Genomic DNA, 22,408 nt, shown 5'->3' on the forward strand with positions numbered 1-22,408 from the left:
TGGGTCGTTTTAACACAGCGATTGGGTCGTTTTAACCTAGAGATTGGGTCGTTTTAACAGCGATTGGGTCGTTTTAACACAGCGATTGGGTCGTTTTAACACAGAGATTGGGTCGTTTTAACACAGCGATTGGGTTGGGTCGTTTTAACACAGCGATTGGGTCGTTTTAACACAGAGATTGGGTCGTTTTAACACAGCGATTGGGTCGTTTTAACACAGAGATTGGGTCGTTTTAACACAGCGATTGGGTCGTTTTAACCCAGCGATTAGATCGTTTTGACACAGAGATTGGGTCGTTTTAACACAGCGACTGGGTCGTTTTAACACAGCGACTGGGTCGTTTTAACACAGCGACTGGGTTGTTTTAACACAGCGATTGGGTCGTTTTAACACAGAGATTGGGTCGTTTTAACACAGTGATTGGGTCGTTTTAACACAGTGATTGGGTCGTTTTAACACAGAGATGGGGTCGTTTTAATCTACCAATTTCATTTTAACCCAGCGATTGGGTTGTTTAAACAGCGAATTGTTAAATGTTTGCTCAACCTGCTGGGTAGTTTTATTTAACTCAACTATTATGTTTAAAAATTACTATATTGTTGCTTAAAATGAAGTTGTTTTTAACCCAGCATTTTTTAGTGTATTTTAAAATATGAAATATGTGTGGCCATATTTGTGTGCACTAATATTAATATAATGCATGCTTTATTTGAACTTACTCATTGTGGTTCAGATTCACAGATTCATCACATAAAAAATGAAGGTCATTGTTTACATCAGCCGACTGTTTCTGTGCAAACTTTTACAGATATTGAATTAACTTTAAACAATCGGTCTTTTGTTTCCTGATGGCTTTGAGGAACAGTTGCTCCGACAGTAATTACTGCATCTTCACAGGCCTCAGAGGTCATTGTGGAGTAACGAGTTTGAGCTTCTTTCACACATAATGAGCGGATGATGAGAATTCGGCCGGTTTGGCGTGATGGACCCATCAGAAACAAAGCCTCAGTGTACGAGAGGTGATTCTGCTCGACTGAGCCGTCAAGCCACTCTCTGAGGAGATCACAGTATAATATTAAACAATCAGAAACACAATGAAATCAGGCCTGACGCAGAATCACGGTGGTGCTTTAATGACATATAGAAATATTCACTGTGTTTGCAGTTGTTTAATAGAGCAGAAAGTATCAACTTATTTCAGACGTTTCTCCCCAAATTCCCTGTGGGAAACAAAACTACATCAAATGAGCCAATAGTTGTCACTGGGTCTGGTTCAAAAATTATAAAGTTGGTTGCTTTGAAGTTGGATTTTGGCTGGTTGTAAAATCTCAAACATTTTTACACTAGAATGCAACCAGAGGGCTTATATTTGAACATTTTAGGTTGCTGCTTCCAGAGATTATCAACTCAAACATTAGGGTAATTTTAAAAAGCGGCTGTTATGCTATTTAAAAGGTTCCTAATTTAGTTTTGCAGTGTCATTTAACAGGTTCACATTCATCCAAAGTCATAATATCCACAGCAGCATCAGCTCTTTTCTCTCAGTGTCTGAAACGCTTCGATCAAAGATTCGGTCTCTCTCAACTCCGCCTTTCTGAGAGCTGCTCTGCTCGTCCATAGACTGCAATATAATCAACACTTTCAAGGTCCAGAAAGGTACTAAAGACATCATTAAAACAGTCATGTGACTGCAGTGGTTCAGCCTTACGCAGGTGAAGCAGAAACACAGTGAAGCTTCTGTGTTTACGTCCGAATGCTGGCTCAGTATTGGCCAAAGCTGATCATGTGATCAGCACAACGTATGCGTGAGAGATTGTTGAATAAAGTAAAATTTGTCTGGTGGTTTTGCATTAACAATACATACAGTTAAAGAGCACCTATAATGCCTCTCTTTTACAAGATGTAATATAAGATCCCCAGAATGTGTGTGTGAAGTTTCAGCTCAAAATCCCCCACAGATCATTTATTATCGCTTGTCAAATTTGCCTCTATTTGGGTGTGAGCAAAAACACGCCGTTTTTGTGTGTGTCCCTTTAAATGCAAATGAGCTGCTGCTCCAGAAGAGGGCGGAGCTTTAACAGCTCAACAACAACAAAGCTGGAGAATCTCACGCAGCCAAAATGAGGAAAGTGTTCAGCCTTACATTGTTCAAACCGGAGTCGACACTGATGGAGAGACTCAGGAAGAAGTTACAACTTTTAGACGTTTCTGAATGGTTAGTGGATAAATTGATGTAGTTGCTGTGGAGTTGATTCAACTCATCCACTAGCATGTGCCGTCATGTTCATCTTTTGTGTTGAATTGACCCTCGTTTGTGAAGCAGTCCGGCGTAAAATGACGGCATGACAACAACACTCTACTACAACAACTCTTCCTCTTCTCTAAAGCAGCCCAACATGGCCCCGCCCCCTTTGTTGCGTGTTCTCGGGGGCGGAGTTTATGTAAATCTTGGGGGTTAGTGATGTCACTAACGCAGAAATAAGCTTGTTGTAGTCCCTACCAGTGATTTCTGTAAAAGAAAATCTCTCTCTTTGAATTGAACTTTGAGTGTCGTAACTTTGCAGATGTTGTTTATGATCAAACAGCAACATTACACACTAACTAAAGTTAAAAAAAAGTCAAATCATAATCAACCGCCCCTTTAAGCACTCAAAAAATTAAAATGATTTACATGAGATGGACTGAAGCAGCTGGTTTAATGAGAAATGAATGAGTTCATATTGAGATCTAATTACAGACAAATCTGAGATCTGAAACTCTAAAGGATTTTACTATTACTGGAGAAACGTTGGAGTAGCAGGAGAAAACTTCAGGATAAAGAGCTCTCACTTGAGCTTTTTCTTTCCTACAGCTTATGATTATCAAATATAAATGAAAGCTTTGAGTGGGATGTGAAGCGAGAAACACTACCGCTCAAAATAAAGATCACTACCGTTAAAAAATAAATAAATAAAATACACTACTGCGCAAAGATTTCATCAAAAACACAGTAAAACAGTGAAATATTATTCCAGTGTAAATCAGCTGTTTTCTATGTGAATATATAGTAAAGTGTAATTTATTCCTGTGATTTTCAGCATCATTACTCCAGTCTTCAGTGTCACATGATCCTTCAGAAATCATTCTGATATGCTGATTTGATGCATTTATGATTATCATCAGTGTTTCACTGTCCCGTTTAATGCGTCCTAAAAGTGCTTGAATGGATGATTATCTCTGGTCTTGATTTGTTTCGAGTGTTAAAGTACCAACGATGCTCTCTGACGCAGACTCTCATTCCTTCACAGACGGCTAAACGGCTTCCCTGGGTTTCGCTGACGTCACCATCGCTTCACTGAAGATGGACACACTGGAGTCGGAGTTGACTTGCCCAATCTGTCTGGAGCTTTTCGAGGATCCTCTGCTGCTGCCCTGCGCCCACAGCCTGTGCTTCAACTGCGCCCACCGCATCCTGGTGTCCCACTGCAGCTCATTCGACGAGTCCAGCAAACCGTACTCCGCCTTCCAGTGTCCCACCTGTCGCTATGTCATCACCCTCGACCAGCAGGGTCTAGACGGCCTCAAGCGCAACGTCACTCTGCAGAACATCATCGACCGCTTCCAGAAGGCCTCTCTGAGCGGGCCCAACTCGCCGACCGAGACCCGGCGCTGCCAGTTCCCTCCGGCCGTGGATGACGGCAGGGCCATGAGTTCACCGTGCGAGGCGGTGCAGTGCCAGTTCTGCGAGCAGGACCCGCCGCAGGAGGCGGTGAAGACCTGCGTCACCTGCGAGGTTTCCTACTGCCAGGAATGCCTGCGTGCGACTCACCCCAACAAGAAGCCCTTCACCGGACACCGGCTGACGGAGCCCGTGCCGGACGCGCGTCTCCGAGGACTGGCCTGTCCCGAGCACGGAGAGGAGAAGGTCAACATGTACTGCGTGACGGACGAGCAGCTGATCTGCTCTCTGTGCAAGCTGGTGGGGCATCACCGCGAACACCAGGTGGCGGCGCTGGGGGAGCGATTCGACAAGCTGAAGGTGAGAGACGCTCTCCAACACCAGCCGGGAGGGGTTGGGAAAAACCGAATAAAAATTGAGATTGTGATTACAAAAAAATTTTAAAATCCAGGTTTGCTACGCTTGTGTATAGAGCGAAAATGTTGTGATTTTATATATAAATTATAAAATAATTAGTAATAATAACAATAATAATGTTATTATTATTATGATAGATCAATATGGCTATAAACCAATAAAGATAATAATAACTGTTGTTATTATTATTAGTATTTAATAGCCGTATTGATCTATAATAATAACTGTGATAACCTGCCATATTGACATGATAATAATAAAATTAAATAAATAAATAAATAAATAAATAAATAAAAATTATTATATTAATATGGCTATATGATAATGATAATAATAATAATAATTATTATTATTATTATTATTAGTAGTAGTAGTAGTAGTAGTATTTTAATAGCTGTATTGACATAATAATAATAATAATAATAATAATAATAGTCAATACAATACAGCTATAACATAATAATAATTATGTTTATTATTATCATTATATAGCCATATTAATATAATAATATTAATAATGATAATAATAATTATTATTTTTATTTTTATTATGTCAATATGGATATAAGTATAATAATAATAACAGTTATTATTATTATATTATTATAATTATAATATTTACCTTTATTATTTATCAACATGGCTATAAAATAATAAAAATAATAATATCTATTGTTATTATTATCATTATTATTATTTGTATTTATATAGCCATATTGATACATACTAATAATAATAATAATAATAGTAATAATAATTAGGGCTGCACGATTAATCGCATGCTATTCTCACGCGCATTTCGTCAGTAAAGCCGGTTCCCTGATTACCGCTAAATCGCCATCACCTGCTTTCAAATGAAGCGGCATTTAATAGACAGAGCCGTAGATCACTGAAAAGCCACGCAATATCGCGTTCATATCGCAGATGAATCGCCTGCGATAATGAACGCGATATTGCGTGGCTTGTCTGTGAACTACGGCTCTGTCTATTAAAAGGCGCTCCGTTTAAAAACAGGTGATGGCGATTTAGCGGTAATCAGGGAACCGGCTTTACTGACGAAATGCGCGTGAGAATAACATGCGATTAATCGTGCAGCCCTAATAATAATTGTTATTATTATTATTACTATATCAAAATGGCTGTATAATAATAACTTATCATTCTTCTTATATCAAAATGGCTATATAATAATGATAATAATAATTACAATTAGTAGTAGTAGTAATAGTATTTTATAGCCATATTGACACAATAATAATAATAATAATAATAATAATAATAATAATAATAATAATTATTATTATTATTATTATTATATCAATATGGATATAAATTAATAATAATACAAATAATAGTAGTAATAATAATAACTGTTATTTTCATTATTGTTGTTTTTATTATTATTATTATTATTTTATCCATATGTAAGTTATGCCTTCATTTCATTATCATTTCATTATATGAGACAAATACTTTTTTTTATTAAATCATAAAACACAGAATCAAGAAAGGTTAAAATTTATTTTCCTATTATTGTTAAAATGTTAATAAATTATTAAATCATTAAAGTTATATGATTTCCATTATTATTATTATTATTACAAAATAAAAATAACTAAATAAGCAAACAAAACAAGAAATATTGCTATTGTTATATTTCACTGTAAAAATAATTTAATAATAATTTATTTTACATTACAACTGAAGAAATGTTTACAGTAGAATGTAATTTTCTAAAGTAGTAATAATAATAATAATAATAATAATAATACAGTTTATTAAAATGTTTAAGGAATATCACAAATTTTCTTTCCTCGTTTTATTTTGAACAGTAAACTTGCGCAACACTTAATAAAAGGAATTGTTACATTTACATTTTATTAAATTTTTAAGAGATTAATTAAACTGTTTCACCATCATTTTCAAGAATACCAATTTTGTATTAAATCATAAAACAGAATTTGGGGGAAAATCAAACAGATTTTGTCGATCTCTTGATATAAAATGTTTACTCTTGATGTAAAATTGTTTACTCTAAATTCTGATTGGACGCTGTAAAATCTTTACTCTGTATTTCTTCTACAGTCATTAGGACAGTGAAGGATATTCATCATGAGTTCCTCTGGGTTTCTATAATACCATATTGTCTATTTATGAGTAAAGTAAGGTCTGAGGTTACTAGAAGAGACTTGCATGTTTTATTCTCCAGCATAAATCACAGTCAGACCTCAGTGAGTGAATTCTGAAGTCGTGTTTTATAAGAACTGATTCGTCAAGCTCATTAACTCACATCTTTGTGATTCAAAACCGTTTTTGACGTATCGCCTCAAAAATGCTAATACTTTTCCAGCTATTAATGTGCCAAGTTTCTGTTTTGCTCGCCAACTTCTATGCTAACAAACTATATTTCTTGGCAGAGCAGTTTTTAAATATTTATAATTTATCATATATTGTATGCCCACATTTTATAAAAACAATAACCCCCTCGAGGCTGAATAACATAAATCATAAAATGTTTCTGAAATGCATAAATCATAAACTCTTATGTTTACGTCTGTTATGATTCTCTATATATGTGACCTTTGGCCTGCCCTCCATCCCTTCATATCAACACAACACTATTACACACTGAAGACAATAAGCGAATGCAGCAGATCATCGCGTCCTCTGCTCTTCTGCTGTCTGTCGCTGCTGCGGGCCATGAATGATTCATGCTGAGGGTCACTGCTGCGTCATGTGACCTATTTTACAGGATTTCTCTGCCTGATCATGCTTGTGTTGTGAACAGAGGAGCACATGTGCTGTGTTGTATGTGACCGCTTGGATTAGCACGGATGGACACACACACACACACACACACACACACACACATTAGAATGATTTCTGAAGGATCATGTGACACTGAAGACTGGAGTAATGATGCTGAAAATCACAGCAATAAATTACACTTTACTATATATTCACATAGAAAACAGCTGATTTACACTGGAATAATATTTCACTATTTTTACTGTATTTTTTGATCAAATAAACACAAGTTTGAGACTCTTTCAGAAACATTAATGAATCTCAGTGACCCCAAACTTTTGACTGATAGTGTAAAATGTTATTTTTGCTCTCCATCTATACACTAAACCCCTCATAACTGTTGTTTTCTAATAAATAATAGACAGAGGTTATATTTACTGCTAGAAGATTTTAGAAAGCCTAAAGTGGTGTCATAAAACATTCAGACCCTAGCGAAGACACGCGAACACGTCTGACTCCAGAAGAATACACTGTTTTCTCTTCTTTGAATGTATTGCTGAAAATGGTTTCTATCAAATGCTGCTGTAACATGTGAATTTCCCTCTCGGTGGATAAAGAACGTTTATCGAATCTAATCTAACAATAATATAGATGTTAATTTTGCTGAATGGAGCAGCAACACTAACCAAACACACTGTGACCTTCTCACCGGTGGACAATGAGTGGAAAGTAATTGGAAACGGATGAATAAGGGAAGTCAGGCGGTTTCCTCTTGTTGGAAAGTGTGTTTGTTTCTACACCTTTGTCTCGAAGCGCCCCGTTCCTTCCTGAGAAAAATCAGATCGTTGGGAATGATTCTGAAGCTCACAGACACTACAGTAATAATTTCCAGCTATCATATTTCACTGGGGTTTGTCTGATGCTTGTGCTGTTGAAAATGAACTTGTACTGCAGAAATATCAGCCGAGTCTTGATGTTGTTTTTGGGCTCTTCTAGAACAGGTTGATTATTCTCCTCATATTCTCCATTGCTGCAGCTCCTCTCTTCCCAGTCTGTCAGTAACGCTCTGTTTACTTCCTGTCTCTATGAAGCCCCTCCTTCTGTGCTCTGATTGGTCGGCTGGAGCAGCATGTTGTGATTGGTGTTTGGGAAATGTCCCGCCCCTTACCATAACCACCAGTTTCAACACACTACACTCTAAAAAATGCTGGGTTAAAAACAACCCAAGTTGGGTTTAAAATGGACAAACCCAGTGATTGGGTTGTTTTAACAGAGATTGGGTTGTTTGAACCAGCGATTGCAGCATTTGGGTTGCTTTGACAGCGATTGGGTTTTACCACAGAGATTGGGTTGTTTTGACCCAGTGTTTGCAGCAATTGGGTTTGGGTTGTTTTGACCCATCAGTTGGGGTTGGGTTGTTTTGACCCAGCGACTGGGTTGTTTTGACCCAGTGTTTGCAGCGATTGGGTTTGAGTTATGACCCAGCGATTGGGTTTTACCACCGAGATTGGGTTGTTTTGACCCAGCAGTTGGGGTTGGGTTGTTTTGACCCAGTGTTTGCAGCGATTGGGTTTGGGTTGTTATGACCCAGCGATTGGGTTTTACCACAGAGATTGGGTTGTTTTGACCCAGCAGTTGGGGTTGGGATGTTTTGACCCAGTGTTTACAGCGATTGGGTTTGGGTTGTTATGACCCAGCGATTGGGTTTTACCACAGAGATTGGGTTGTTTTGACCCAGCAGTTGGGGTTGGGTTGTTTTGACCCAGTGTTTACAGCGATTGGGTTTGGGTTGTTTTGACCCAGCAGTTGGGGTTGGGTTGTTTTGACCCAGCGGTCGCAGCGGTTGGGTTGTTTTGACCCAGCAGTTGGGGTTAAAAGTTTGCCCAACCTGCTGGGTAGTTTTATTTAACTCAACTATTGTTTAAAAATTACTGTATTTCTTGCTTAAAATGAATCCAAAATGTTGGAAATTAACTTTTATTATTTTAAACATTTATTATTGTTTAATTATTATAATGAATAATTAAACAATAAACATGTATTAAACTGCTTAATAAATGTTCACCTTTTGGATATTATTTGTTTCCTCTAGTAATTGTGTCTGATTTTTAATTTCCAACATATTTTGGGTTCATTTTAATCTAGCATATAATAAACATTTAACCCAAATTCTGGGTTTGTCCATTTTCAACTCAACTTGGGTTGTTTTTAACCCAGGATTTTACTAACTCAACCAGGCCCCGCCCCTTTATTCTGCATATTAATTATTTAAATAAGGAATATTGTGACATGTTTGTTCCCGGAAAAAAAACTCAGGACTGCAGTGGAGGCGTTTCAGGGAGTTTGCAGAACCTTTTCATGCTCAGACAGCAGCATTAAACACTAAAGACAGATGAAGATGTAATAAAAGCAGAATAGGACCTCTTTAAGAACTTCTTCTGATCAGAGATAAAGTATTTAACTAAGCAGCTTTCGTTTTGCTCTGAAATGTCAGTGTTACACATGCTTAATGGATCCCATTTTGAAATCTCTCTAATGCCTGCTAACTATAGGAAAGGTTTCTCCACCTTCCTCTGGCTCTTCACACCTGAACATGTATTGCATAAATGATTCACTGTTTCAGATAAAAGCCTCTATTTTCGTGCAGGCCGGGGCACTTTGAAACGCAACTGAAAGTCTCTGGCCTAAAAAACTTGCCGTAAGTGACGTGAGCCGCTCCATTCAAAGTCATGTGGGATTTTCCTGCTTGATTCCTCCATCTTCCCATTATAACTGCGTTTTATTGTTCACTGCTCTGAAGATGAGACGTTCTGTTCAGGAGAAATGGCAGGTTTACAGTCTCCTGAGGGTAAATCATGCTATACAATGCTGTCATGTCTTCTACAAGTATATTATTATCATCAGTGAGGATCATTTACAGTGTTTTGCACATCTACAAATGCTGCTGAACAGGTTTAATCTTGTATTTTTGTCAGAATCAGGGTTGTGGATGCAATTATTTATGATAAAGTTGCAATAAAAGTATTATAGCCAACATTGTAATACAGATTTTTATTGCTTCTAAAGTGCAAAATCTTGCATTGCATGATTAATTCTGCATGCATACTTCCAAACGTGCAGGACATGATTATGTCAAATCTATAATTGAATACTTGGTTTCATTTTTGCATTATTGCGCCACTTTACTAGTTGAAGAAGCGACTCCGTTACTGCAATATTCATGATTGTTCATAATCTGCTGCATCTTTTCACTTTCCCAAAATGAGGTGGGTTTGTTTTTCACATTTGCTATTTGGGTTAAAATCCCAAAGATAAACAGAATTAAATGTCATACAGTAAATCAGATCTCCAGCACAGAATGTGGTTTCCATCTATTTTTAGCGTTGTGCACATTACACATGCTCTCTTTGGTCTCTTGTCATCGTTTGAACTCACCGACCTCATTTTCTATCTTTACAAATGAACATATCAAATCTCATATTTTACATGCCTTTGCTGTTTTATTTACTGGCCAGACCTATGACTCAGATGATATTCATTAAAATATTAAATATTTAATACTAATTAAATATTTTTTCAAAATTAAGATATTTTTATTATTCTGCTCTGGTTCTAGGTCACTAAACAATTAAGCAAATTAGTGACATGCATCAGATTTACTTTAAATCATGCTGGAGAAAATGATCATCAGATTTACAAAAGTGACATTTTTACTTTGTTAAAAATTCAGCTTTGATCACTGGAATAAATTACACTTTACTATATATTCACACAGAAAACAGATGATTTACACTGTAAAAATATTTCAAAATTTTTACAGTATTTTTGATCAAATAAATGCTTAAGTTATTATCAGTGTTGAAAACAGTTCATATTTTTGTGGAAACCATCATACATTTATTTTTCAGGATTCTTTGAATAGAAAGTTCAAGCATTTATTTAAAAAAAATGAAATTTTTACTGTATTTTTGATCAAATAAATGCAGATTTGGTGAGGTTTAACATGGTTAAAGAATGTGCTGAATGTACTGACAAGCATTTATAGTAAACAAATATATGTTAATGTCATTTCTAATGATGGCATATATTTATATATATATATTTGTATTCACACATTTGCAATACATACTAAACAAATAACAGTAAAAAAAGAACCAAATTTACACAGTATAATACCGTTTTCCATTGAAACAGTAATATACCATAAAAACAGTGCATTCTAGGTAATATTTGTATTTTTTTTTTTAAAAAGAGGCCTGTAGGCTACTTTCTCGAAAATGACAAATAATATTACCCAGAATGCATTGTTTTTATAGAATATAACTGTTTCAGTGGAAAACTGTATATTGTATTGTGTAAATTTGTTTCTTTTTCTTTTTTTTCTTTTTTTTACAGTTTTTTTTTTTTTTTTTTTGGGAGTATAATGAAGTTGCAATTTAGTACATTTCAGTTATAAATAGCTTGAACTTGAATAACAGCTTTGGTTTACATTTTAAAATCAGATTCTCTGGTTTATTTCATGTTTTTCTGTCACTCAGATTATTATGATGTTTATGCACAATAAAAGCGTTTGCATTAGTGATCTCGGACGTTAAGGTGAAGCACAAGCTGCTTCTGGGTTAAAGCTCATCAAATACACTCGATCTACTTTTTTTCTAATTCCAAATCCGTGACAGACGCTCTATTCCCTCCCCCATGACGAGTCTGAACGCTGGGCCCGCGGGCTTCAGCCAGACGCTGTTTGACGTGCTGAGCGACAGATTGGTGCATCGGTGCGCGAGACCCTGCTTCAAACGAAGGAGCAGAAACCGCCACACTGAATTATGGATGTAGGATGTTTGGTAGATGATCACTTTTTCCCTCAATGAGTTAAACTGTGCTGCACTGATGTGAACTGGCACTCTTTTCTGATGTTGCTGCTTTGCTGTTGTTTTTCCTCAGCAAATGTTGGATTCCAACCTCAGCAATTTGATCAAGAGGAACAGCGAGCTGGAAAACCTCATGGGGAAGTTGATCCAGACGTGCCAACATGTGGAGGTAAAGCCGGACAGCTGCATTTAAGCTTCTTATATGATATTGACTTGATTTTAGCGATTTACTTTAAAATATAAAAAATAAAACGGACGATAAGAGGAAGTCAGGCACTTTCCCCGTGTTGTTTTACTTATTTACCAAAGTTTTTATTGTTATTTATCACTTGTAAGCTTGAAAACATGTTTTTGTGACAGTAATTCAGTTCAGACTCTTATTGATTCTCTGATTGGATGAGCTGTTTATGCAACATTGATATATTTTATTGTTGCACATAACTTTGTGTTATTTTTGACATTTCCGCTGATTTGCTTGTTTTGATTTCAGCACAACGCGGCTCATCAGGAGAGCAAACTGACGGAAGAGTGTGACACGCTGATCAACATCGTACAGCAGAGGAGACAAATCATCGGGACCAAAATAAAAGAGGGAAAAGTACGATCATCAACATAGTCATCTCATTTGTAAAGAAATTAGTGCAATGACACATTAAATTGATCAAAAGAGACAGTAAAGACATTTATAATAAAATGTTTTCAACATTGATAATAATCATAAATGTTTCTTGAGCATCAAATCATCATATCAGAATGATTTCTGAAGGATCATGTGACACTGAAGACTGGAGTAATGATGCTGAAAATTCAGCTTTGATCACAGGAATAAATTACACTTTACTATATATTCACGTAGAAAACAGATGATTTACACTGGAATAATATTTCAAAATTTTTACTGTATTTTTGATCACATAAATGCAGCATTGTTGAAAAGAAGAGACTTATTTCATTAAAAAATCTTACAGACCTCAAACATTTAAACTATGATTGCACCTTTTATTTGCATAAAAATATTATAGTTAATCATGACTTCTTTAAGGAATAGTTCAGTGGTCACTGTTAAAGTCAACATGAAATTTTAAATATTGTTTTGAAAAATATTTACTTTCTTAATGTATGTTCCTGGTCTGTTTGCCTTCATAATGTTTTAGTAAAACTTGCTCTGCTTCTGAAACAAATTATTGTAATTATATTTTAAATTATTGTATTATATGTACATTAATATTGCATATATTTTAGCGTGTACCTCTTTCTGTATACTTGTAATTTAAAATTGTTCTTACTTTTTTTGTAAGTTCACACTACTGTTCAAAAGTTTGGGGTCGTAAGATTTGTCCGTATTTTTGAAAGAGTAATATAAATATATAGCAATATAATATATAGTCTTTACTGAGAGAAGATAAATGTGTTTACTGTCGTGCGTTCTTGCAGAATAAAAGTAAAAATCTTACTGACCCCAAACTTTCAAAGGTTGTGTGGTGTCTCTTGCTCTTTAAAAGCTGCCACTCTAAATTTCGTTGTACTTCAAATGGGAAAGAACAAAAGGCTTTGAGATTTTCTCTCAGAGGAAACTCTGTTTCCTTCCTTACTGTGTGTCGGTGTCAAAGGCCACTTGTGTATCGCCAAAGTGAGAGGGTTAGTTATTCAGACAATGTGATATTATGGATTTAGTTTTGACATGTATATTTCTGTTTACACAAAAAGCCCTTTTAGATTTGATGCCAAAATGGATGATCATTTGCCTTTTTATTTCACAAGAAAATGAAAGCCATCTTTTAATGTTGGTTTAGTAAAGTCTGTGTGTATCTCAATCCTAATGGCCTGTTTTCGGTCTCATAACGTGTTTGTCTGTGTGTAGGTGGTTCGGCTGAGAAAGCTAGCTCAACAGATAGCTAACTGCAAACAGTTTGTGGAGAGATCGTCCTCCCTCATCGCTCAAGCGGATCAGGCTCTGAAAGAGACCGATCACGCTCGATTCCTACAAACTGCAAAGAGCATCTCAGAGAGGTGAGAAAACATGACATAATGCCACACTAGAGTAGAACTGGCTGCAGCGAGACTGGAATAGCTGCAGGTCGGGGTAATGGGCGTGTCGAAAGGTACACAATAGGTGTGTTCGACTTGAAGCGGCGCTGCGCAGAACCTAAGCGGCGCTCGCCCCCTAGCAGTGTATGACATCAAAGTACTGCAAGAGCGATTAGAGAGCAGTTAGTGGCCTACCCTTCGACTCGCCCCTACCTTTTGATACACCCCCATCATTTCAACTCGCCCCCTACCTTACAGCATGCCTCCTACCTTTTGATATGCTCCCTACCTTTCAACACGCCCCTACCTTTTGACTCGCCCCCTACCTTATGGCATGCCTCCTACCTTTCGATATGCCCCCTACCTTTCGACTCGCCCCTCTTCATTTCGGCACGCCTCCTACCTTTCGATATGCCCCCTACCTTTCGACTCGCCCCCCTTCATTTCGGCACGCCTCCTACCTTTCGATATGCCCCCTACCTTTCGACTCGCCCCCCTTCATTTCGGCACGCCTCCTACCTTTCGATATGCCCCCTACCTTTCAACACGTCCCCTACCTTTCGACTCGCCCCCTACCTTACGGCACATCTCCTATCTTTTGATACGCCCCCTTAATTTCGGCATGCCCCCTACCTTTCAACACACCCCCTACTTTTCAACTCACCCCCTACCTTTTGATATGCCCCCTAGCTTTCAGCATGCTCCCTACCTTTTGATATGCCCCCTACCTTTCGCTTCCCCCCTAGCTTTTGATATACCCCCTACTTTTCGACTCGCCCGCTACCTTTCAACACTGCCTCTACCTTTCGCTTTGCCTCCTAGCTTTTGATATACCCCCTACCTTTCAACTCGCCCCCTACCTTTCAACTTGCCCCCTACCTTAAGGCACACCTCCTACCTTTTGATATACCCCCTACCTTTCGCCTCACCCCCTACCTTTCGACACGCCCCCTGCCTTTTATCTCGCCACCTACCTTATGGCACGCCTCCTACCTTTTGATACGCCCCCTTCATTTCGGCATGCCCCTACCTTTCAGCACGCCTCCTACCTTTTTATACACCCCCTTCATTTTGGCACACCCACTACCTTTCGCCTTGCCCCCTACCTTTTGATATGCCCCCTACCTTTCCACTCGTCCTCTACATTTCGGCATGCCCCCTACCTTTCAACTCGCCCCCTACCTTTTGATACGCCCCCTACCTTTCAGCATGCCCATTACTCCAATCTGCAGAAATCCACGCTTGGCTTCCTAACTAGTGCAAAAGATACAATGGAAGCAAATAGATAAGTTTATACATCAACTTGTGGACTCTATTAGTTTTTCTTAACCCATTTCATGTTATATAATTACAGAGTCTCAATGGCAACAGCGTCCTCACAGGTCCTGATTCCGGAGATCAACCTAAATGACGCGTTTGACGCATTCGCACTGGACTTTTCCAGAGAGAAGAAGATGCTGGAAGGTCTGGATTATCTCACAGGTTGGTTCAATGCTTGGTTTGTATGTAAAATCATGCAGCTAATATATAAAAGGTTCTACTTCTATTGTTCTGTTATACATATTCAAGTTTTCTGGTGTCATGGTGCAGAAACAGTTTGAAGATAATTTCCTGCTCATGAAGTGAAACTACTTTAGCTATCTGAGTTGTGACTGCAGCTTTATGTTTGTTTAACATTGCATGTTACTGTATGTACAGTAAATAATGTCAAGCGTATGTTTCTGGCCTTTTGCGTGCAGTGTGAATATTAATACAGGCGGGGACACTGACACACTGCATATGTGAGATGTGTGACATAAGACACAAACATTTTTCTGAAATCTGTTGTTTTGTCACAGCTCCGAACGCTCCCACCATCCGTGAGGAGCTTTGCACGGCATCTCACGACACCATCACAGTCCACTGGACATCAGAGGATGAATTCAGCGTGGTTTCATATGAACTCCAGTATACCATCTCCACCGGCCAGGCTAATGTTGTCAGTAAGTAAACCGAGCAGGAAGTCAACAGAAAATCAAACTCGGCCCATATGAGCTGTCTGTAATATACAGGTCGACCGTATCCGTCTCTAATGCCATTATCTGAAGAAATCGAATCATCTCGCGCTGTGATCTTATTATAAATCCAGCACTTCATAAAGCACTGCAGGGGTTGTGATGGTATTATGACACAAAAGCAAACAGAATTCAGCCAGAAATGTGTCGTTGATTTTGTATCCGCGTAGATGTGTGGATTAGACAGAAAGTAGAGCAGATTATAATGTACAATATGAGTCGAGAATAGCCTGAAGACGAGGCCGCTGCAGACGGAAAAGCTTACTGAGTGAATAAGGTCACGGCGTACTTAAAGAGCAACCGCTGGTGTCAGGCAGATCTGAGGACGAATGTAAAACACAGAACCAATGCACGCGAAGCACGTGATGCATCTCCATGCGATAAAATTAGATGGCTGCCATTTTGATCGTCAGAACCGTCTTTCTGCTTTTGTCACGCTTCACAGCTACTCCAGACACTTTATTTCCCTCGTCTGTCTGAAATAAAGTGAGTTTATTCACAAATATCATGAGTGTGAATTGATATGAATTTTATTTGTAGTATATATAAATGTAAATGTCAGTGCTGCCCGGATTTTGTGATCGATGCATGATCAAGTTGCAATTCCGAAATGTTGCCACAAAATTTAAAAAAAAAAAAAAAAAAAAAATATATATATATATATATATATATATATATATATATATATATATATATATATATATATATATATATATATATATATATATATATATATATGTGTGTGAAATCCTGCTGGGATAGATTTACTTATTAAAATTATGTTTTGTTTCTAACTATACATATATACGTAGTTGCAGGAATACTAGAACGAAGTCTGAAATGATTTTAACTTTCTAAAATAGCACATGCAAATCTATTTTTAATAACTGCATATGAACCTTTGTTCATTTCAATATATGGTCCAGATGTTTTAAATGTCTCTGCTGTTTCAGGTCTGTGTAACTCGATGGACAGCTGGATGATCGTGCCCAACATTAAGCAGAACCACTACACCGTTCACGGCCTGCAGAGCGGAACCAGGTACATCTTCATCGTGAAGGCCATGAATCAGGCCGGGAGCCGCAGCAGTCCGCCGGGAAAACTCAAGACAAACAGTGAGTTCACACATTTCTATTATAAGATCCACTGAAGTTTAGTGTCTTTGAGCTCAGCGTAAAATACTTTAGGATGTCCTGAATGTTCCAGAAGTCACTGTCACTGCTAACAGATGCAGTAATGGCATTGTTGTTGAATCGCAGGTCAGCCGTTTAAGCTTGACCCCAAGTCGGCTCACAGGAAGTTAAAGGTCTCTCATGACAATCTGACGGTGGAGCGGGACGAAGCCTCGTCCATGAAGAGCCACGCTCAGGACCGCTTCGGCGGCACGGGGAACTACGGCGTCACGGGGAACGTGTACATTGACAGCGGGCGGCACTACTGGGAGGTTCTGATCGGAGGGAGCACATGGTAAAACACACGCACACACACCGGGTCAGCGGAGATTTACACTCTTTCATTGGCCATTTGCTGACACTTAGTATTATTTATGTAATATTTTAGTATTTATTACTATTTTAAATTAGCTTGTATTTGTATATATTTTCAGTTTTTGTAATTTTTTGTGCTTTTGTCATTTTTATTATTTTAAATATTATTTTTGCTTGATTTTTATTTCAGTTTTAGTAATTTTGTCATGTGCTTTTATTTTTTTACTTTTTTGTAGCTTAATTTTTATTTCAGCTTTAGTAATTTTATGGGCTTTTGCAATTTTTTTGTTTTATTTCTTTTACATTTCTTTTTAGCTTCATTTTTAGTACTTTTATATGCTTTTGTAATTTTTATTATTTTTTACCTCTTTTGTAGCTTAATTTTTATTTCAGTTTTAGTCATTTTGTTGTGCTTTTGTAATTTTTTTTTTACATTTGTATTTAGCTTCATTTTTACCACACATCTGAACTTTAATGGTTGTAGTTCACAAACACTTTAAAATGTTAGTCTAACCTTTTTAACCTTAAAGAGTCTAAGTCGTGTTTAAAGTATCAAATAAATTAAGCCGCTAAAATGATTTTAAGTACCATTTTCATGATAATGCAATGTCAAATTTTAAAACGTTTTTCGCAGGATGAATTTTGTGTTTAAGCTTTTCAGTGAAACCTAATTTATAATGTTTTCTAAAATGTGTGATGGTGAAAAAGGCAATAAATAAGGTGACACTAAAAGTTATATTATAACAATATTTCACTGTTTTTACTGATAAGTCTTTCCATCTTTCAGAAACAAGTCCTAATTGTTCCAAACGGTAACTGTTCTAATATAATAACCGAAGCCTGCTGTACTGATGCTCTGTAATTCCCTCCAGGTTTGCCATTGGCATCGCATATAAATCTGCTCCCAAACACGGCTGGGTCGGTAAGGACTCGGCGTCGTGGGTCTTGAGCCGCTGCAACACTTCGTGGGCCGTGCGTCACAACAGTAAAGAGTTTCCCATCGAGCCGTCCCCTCACATGCGGCGTCTGGGCGTCCTGCTGGACTACGACTCCGGCTCTCTGGCGTTCTACGACGCCGCGGGAACACAGCACCTCTACACCTTCGACATCGCCTTCTCACAGCCCATCTGCCCCGTCTTCAGCGTGTGGAACAAGTGCTTGACCGTCCTGACGGGGCTGCCCATTCCTGACCACTTAGAGATCAGTGACCCGCACGACTGAAGCCGTTAAACCTGCTGTTAACATGCATCTCAGATGAAGGGTTGTGTACCAGAACCAACTCAAAAACACATATGCCACTCTCATACCTAAAACACACATTTTCAGTGCACACATTTCAGTCAATTTATGCAATTTGTCGAACCTTTAAACCACCGGAGAAAAATCAATCCGCGGAAAGAGTTTACAAGGAGCCCAATTCTGCTGGAAAACCACAAACTTGGCAGATTTAAAGGGATATTTCACATCAAAATGAAAGTTGTGATGATTTCCTCACTCTTTTGTCGTTCCAAACCCGTAAGACTTTCCTTTCCACAAATGAAGATATTTTTAATGAAGTCTGAGAAATCTCTGACGCTTCCAAACATTCATAAAGAGACGGTAAAATAAATCCATATGAATGGATATGAATTAAACCGCTCTAAACATATGGATTTATTTTACCGTCTCTTTATGAATGTTTAGAAGCGAGTTTTGTTTGAACAGACTTTCAATCGAGGGACGGAAATCTGTCAGATTTCATTAAAATATCTTAATTTGTGTTTCGAAGATGAAGGAAAGTGTTATGGAGTAAACGATGGCAGAATTATCATTTTTGGGTGAATGTCCCTTCGAGGCAGGACACTACAGGCAAATATATTGTTTTTTATTTTCATGCACTGCTCAATTTTAAGATTTTGGGCTGTTTTGGCTTTTTTTCCCAGACTAGTGGAAAGAAAACATCAAAAATGCACTTTTAAGTGTTTATTTTATTGCACTTTATCTGTTTGCATCTTTAAGTTTTAATTTGCGTCAGAAATCTCCACTTCATCAGCTTTACATTCACAAACTTTACAGTTTCATTCATAGCTATATTCTGAAGCTTTGTTCATATATCATTCGCCTTGTTTATAGAACATTTCATTCCTAAAAACATGATGAAAATACATTTTTCTTCTGTCTGTTGACAGTATTTTCTGGTTTATGGAGTGAAGAGAATCCTCTCTGGAAAAACCTTTAATATGTCAACAAAATCAAACGGGAATGATGAATCTGGCTTTATACAAAGTTCAGATTTCTGCTCTGGAAAAGTATGCAAATGAGTGCATATTTAATTAGATAATGCCTCATTTGCATATTTACATACAGAAAATGTTTGCAGTTCTTAATATAATCAATCAACTGAGCGATTTCGATGATATATTTTACTAAACGTGATCATTTGAGATGGATGTTAATACAGGGTAAACCAGGCTCCTGCAGAACTGGACCAGAATCTCTGTTTGCCTGTAAGAAAATTCCACAACACTGTTCCCGGGTTCACCTAATAATAATCGCTTGACCTACATTCCATAATTAAGCACCTTGAATCGTAATAGTTGTCATCCGAGCAGAATTATTTATGACTCTTCTGTCTCCTGCACCTCGAGTCACTTTATTTACTCATTCTTTAGGGTTTTAGTGTCTGTGTAAGATTGTGTGCGAACACCAAATTCATGAGATGGAATCAGTGCTGACACTCACATGATTTACTGTTGTGATCCTGCTCCTGTGTGACTGACTGGTGCTCTTCTCGGCTGTGTTCGGAATGGAATACTAGCTTACTGCGTACTCAATACTGTGAGCTAAACTCTATTAGCTGGGAAATAAAGTTATTTTACAGTTTATTTCTTATAACAATTGGATTATGTAATTATATGGGTTATATGTAGAATTCAGAAAGCCTTGTTTTTAGCGACACCAGTGGCTGTTAAGTGAACTGCAGCAGCAAATTACTGCTCATGCACACTTGACGTTCAAGAGACTGAATGTGATTCAAGGCCTGATATACTCACAGCAAAGGGCTTTATAGAAGCTGGTTTTCGCCACTGAATTAAAAAAATATGATATAAACTCGCAATTTTTACTTTTTTCTTTGAATTACGATATAAACTCTTAATTTTTACTTTTTTCTCTGAATTGCACGATATAAACTCAATTTAATTTTTTTTCTCTGAATTGCGTGATATAAACTCACAAATTTTACTTTTTTCTCTAAATTGCACGATATAAACTCACAATTTAATTTTTCTCTGAATTGCACGATATAAACTCACAATTTTTATTTTTCTCTGAATTGCGCAATATAAACTCACAAAATTTTTACTTTTTTGAATTGCACGATATAAACTCACAATTTTTACTTTCTCTGAATTGCACGATATAAACGTGTAATTTTTACTTTTCTCTCAATTGCGTGATATAAACTCACAATTTTTACTTTTTTCTCTGAATTGCGTGACATAAACTCGCAGTTTTTACTTTTTTCTTGGAATTGTGCGATATAAACACAATATTGACTTTTTTCTTTGAATTGCATGATATGAACGCAATTGCGAGATATAAAGTCAGAATTGCGTGATATAAACTCACAATTTTGACTTTTTTCTCTGAATTGCAAGTTTAAGTCTTTACTTTATATCACGCAATTCTGACGTTATCTCACAATTGTGAGAAAAGAAGTCAGAATTGGGAGATATAAATTCTTGCAATCTTGATTTTATTTCTCGCCATTCAGACTTTATTTCTTGCAATTGTGAGTTTATATCTCGCAATTGCGAGAAAAAAGTCGCAATTATCTTTTTTTATTTTTTATTCGGTGTTGGAAACAAGGTTCCGTACCTTTTCATTCTTCGCTTAGAAGTAAAAAGTAAAAACCTTTACTGTTGACGAACATCCCGACGCCGTCCACGCTGCTGAGAGCGACGGTTAGATGAATATGTAAATCTGTGCTGCTCTCTTTCCTCTCAATAACAAAATAAACAACAAAACTGACAGAAAACAGCAGTTAAGAAGCATCTGTTTTGTGGATGTGGATATGCTAGCATCAGCTCTGTGATTCACCGGCATCATGTCGACAGATGAGGTCATTAAATTTACACTGTTATAATTATAAAGTGTTTAGGCTATTTGAGACAGATCTGGCTACGTAACCGTTTGATTTTCCCGGCAAAAACGTTCCGAGTCCTTCACATACAAATCTGCAGGCTTTCATAGACAACCTAGAAACAATCGTCTCGTTTTTTAGGTTCCCTACAAGCTGTTCGCACATTGGCAATAAAGTGGTTAATATGTGAACAGTTCTGACAAATAATTTTCGAGCGTCTTATTAAATAATGCAGTAGTAGTACAGTAGTACAGCAGTATGATATTCCGAACAGAGCCATATTGTACGTGCACTTTTTCTATGTATCTGACCTTTACCCTGTAACTCTGCAAGAAAACTGTGACGTTTCATTTGATTAATTTAATTTTCAGGATTGTTTTGGTCCCGCTTCGCTGGCATGCTTATCATGTGACGTAAGAAGTATGGATATATCCTGAAATGAGTTTATAGTCAAGTAATTATTTAACTTTGATGATGTTTTCATCGTCACACGGAGGTTTGTGTTGGATAGTTCGACCCGAAGCAGAAAGGGATGCTAGTTAAATATTTTCATTTGTCACGATCAGTTAATGACTTCTGTTAGAAATGTCTTATAGCAGATTGATTAGCACCTGCTGCACTGCGCATGATTTGATTCACTTTTTGTTTTTCTTTTTTTGCCCTTTTCTGGAAATGCTTCTCAAATCTGGTTCAATGTACAGTGTTACAGTTATATTTTGTATTTCAGATCATTTTTTTCTGAATAAAAAAAAAAAAATTGTGAAAAATGATTTGCCCTGGAATAATAAAATAGTTTGTCCCATTATCAGTGTGAACGCCTCTAAATATTAAATATGACTCTCCAAAATATTCAGATATTTGTGTTTACAATGAAAGATTGAAATGCTGAAGAAGATTAAAGATTAAAATGAAACGCATTACAGTTTAAAGTTTTTAAAGAAGCAGCAAGTTAAGCTTTATAGGATCAATCATCAATATTTTGTTTTAATATATATTGCTATCTAAAGTGTGTGTGTGTGTTTGTG

The 22,408-nt window shown here is 37.1% G+C and overlaps 1 protein-coding gene across 4 annotated transcripts in view; it reads left to right on the forward strand.

Moving 5' to 3' along the window:
- The window catches only part of mid1 (midline 1), a 46,964-nt gene extending 24,783 nt beyond the window's left edge, over positions 1-22,181 (forward strand). For all 4 annotated transcript variants that reach the window (XM_067409731.1, XM_067409732.1, XM_067409730.1 and 1 more), the window contains exons 2-10: positions 3,288-4,018; positions 11,765-11,860; positions 12,182-12,289; positions 13,553-13,701; positions 15,074-15,201; positions 15,558-15,701; positions 16,727-16,888; positions 17,033-17,240; positions 18,133-22,181. In XM_067409731.1, coding sequence (XP_067265832.1) covers positions 3,341-4,018; positions 11,765-11,860; positions 12,182-12,289; positions 13,553-13,701; positions 15,074-15,201; positions 15,558-15,701; positions 16,727-16,888; positions 17,033-17,240; positions 18,133-18,481 — 2,022 coding nt within the window. In that variant the 5' untranslated portion in view covers positions 3,288-3,340 and the 3' untranslated portion in view covers positions 18,482-22,181. The remainder of the gene's footprint in view (positions 1-3,287; positions 4,019-11,764; positions 11,861-12,181; positions 12,290-13,552; positions 13,702-15,073; positions 15,202-15,557; positions 15,702-16,726; positions 16,889-17,032; positions 17,241-18,132) is intronic.
- Positions 22,182-22,408: the final 227 nt, after the last annotated feature.

The sequence above is a fragment of the Chanodichthys erythropterus genome, chromosome 14, assembly GCF_024489055.1.
Source record: "Chanodichthys erythropterus isolate Z2021 chromosome 14, ASM2448905v1, whole genome shotgun sequence".
Classification (NCBI taxonomy): Eukaryota; Metazoa; Chordata; class Actinopteri; order Cypriniformes; family Xenocyprididae; genus Chanodichthys; species Chanodichthys erythropterus.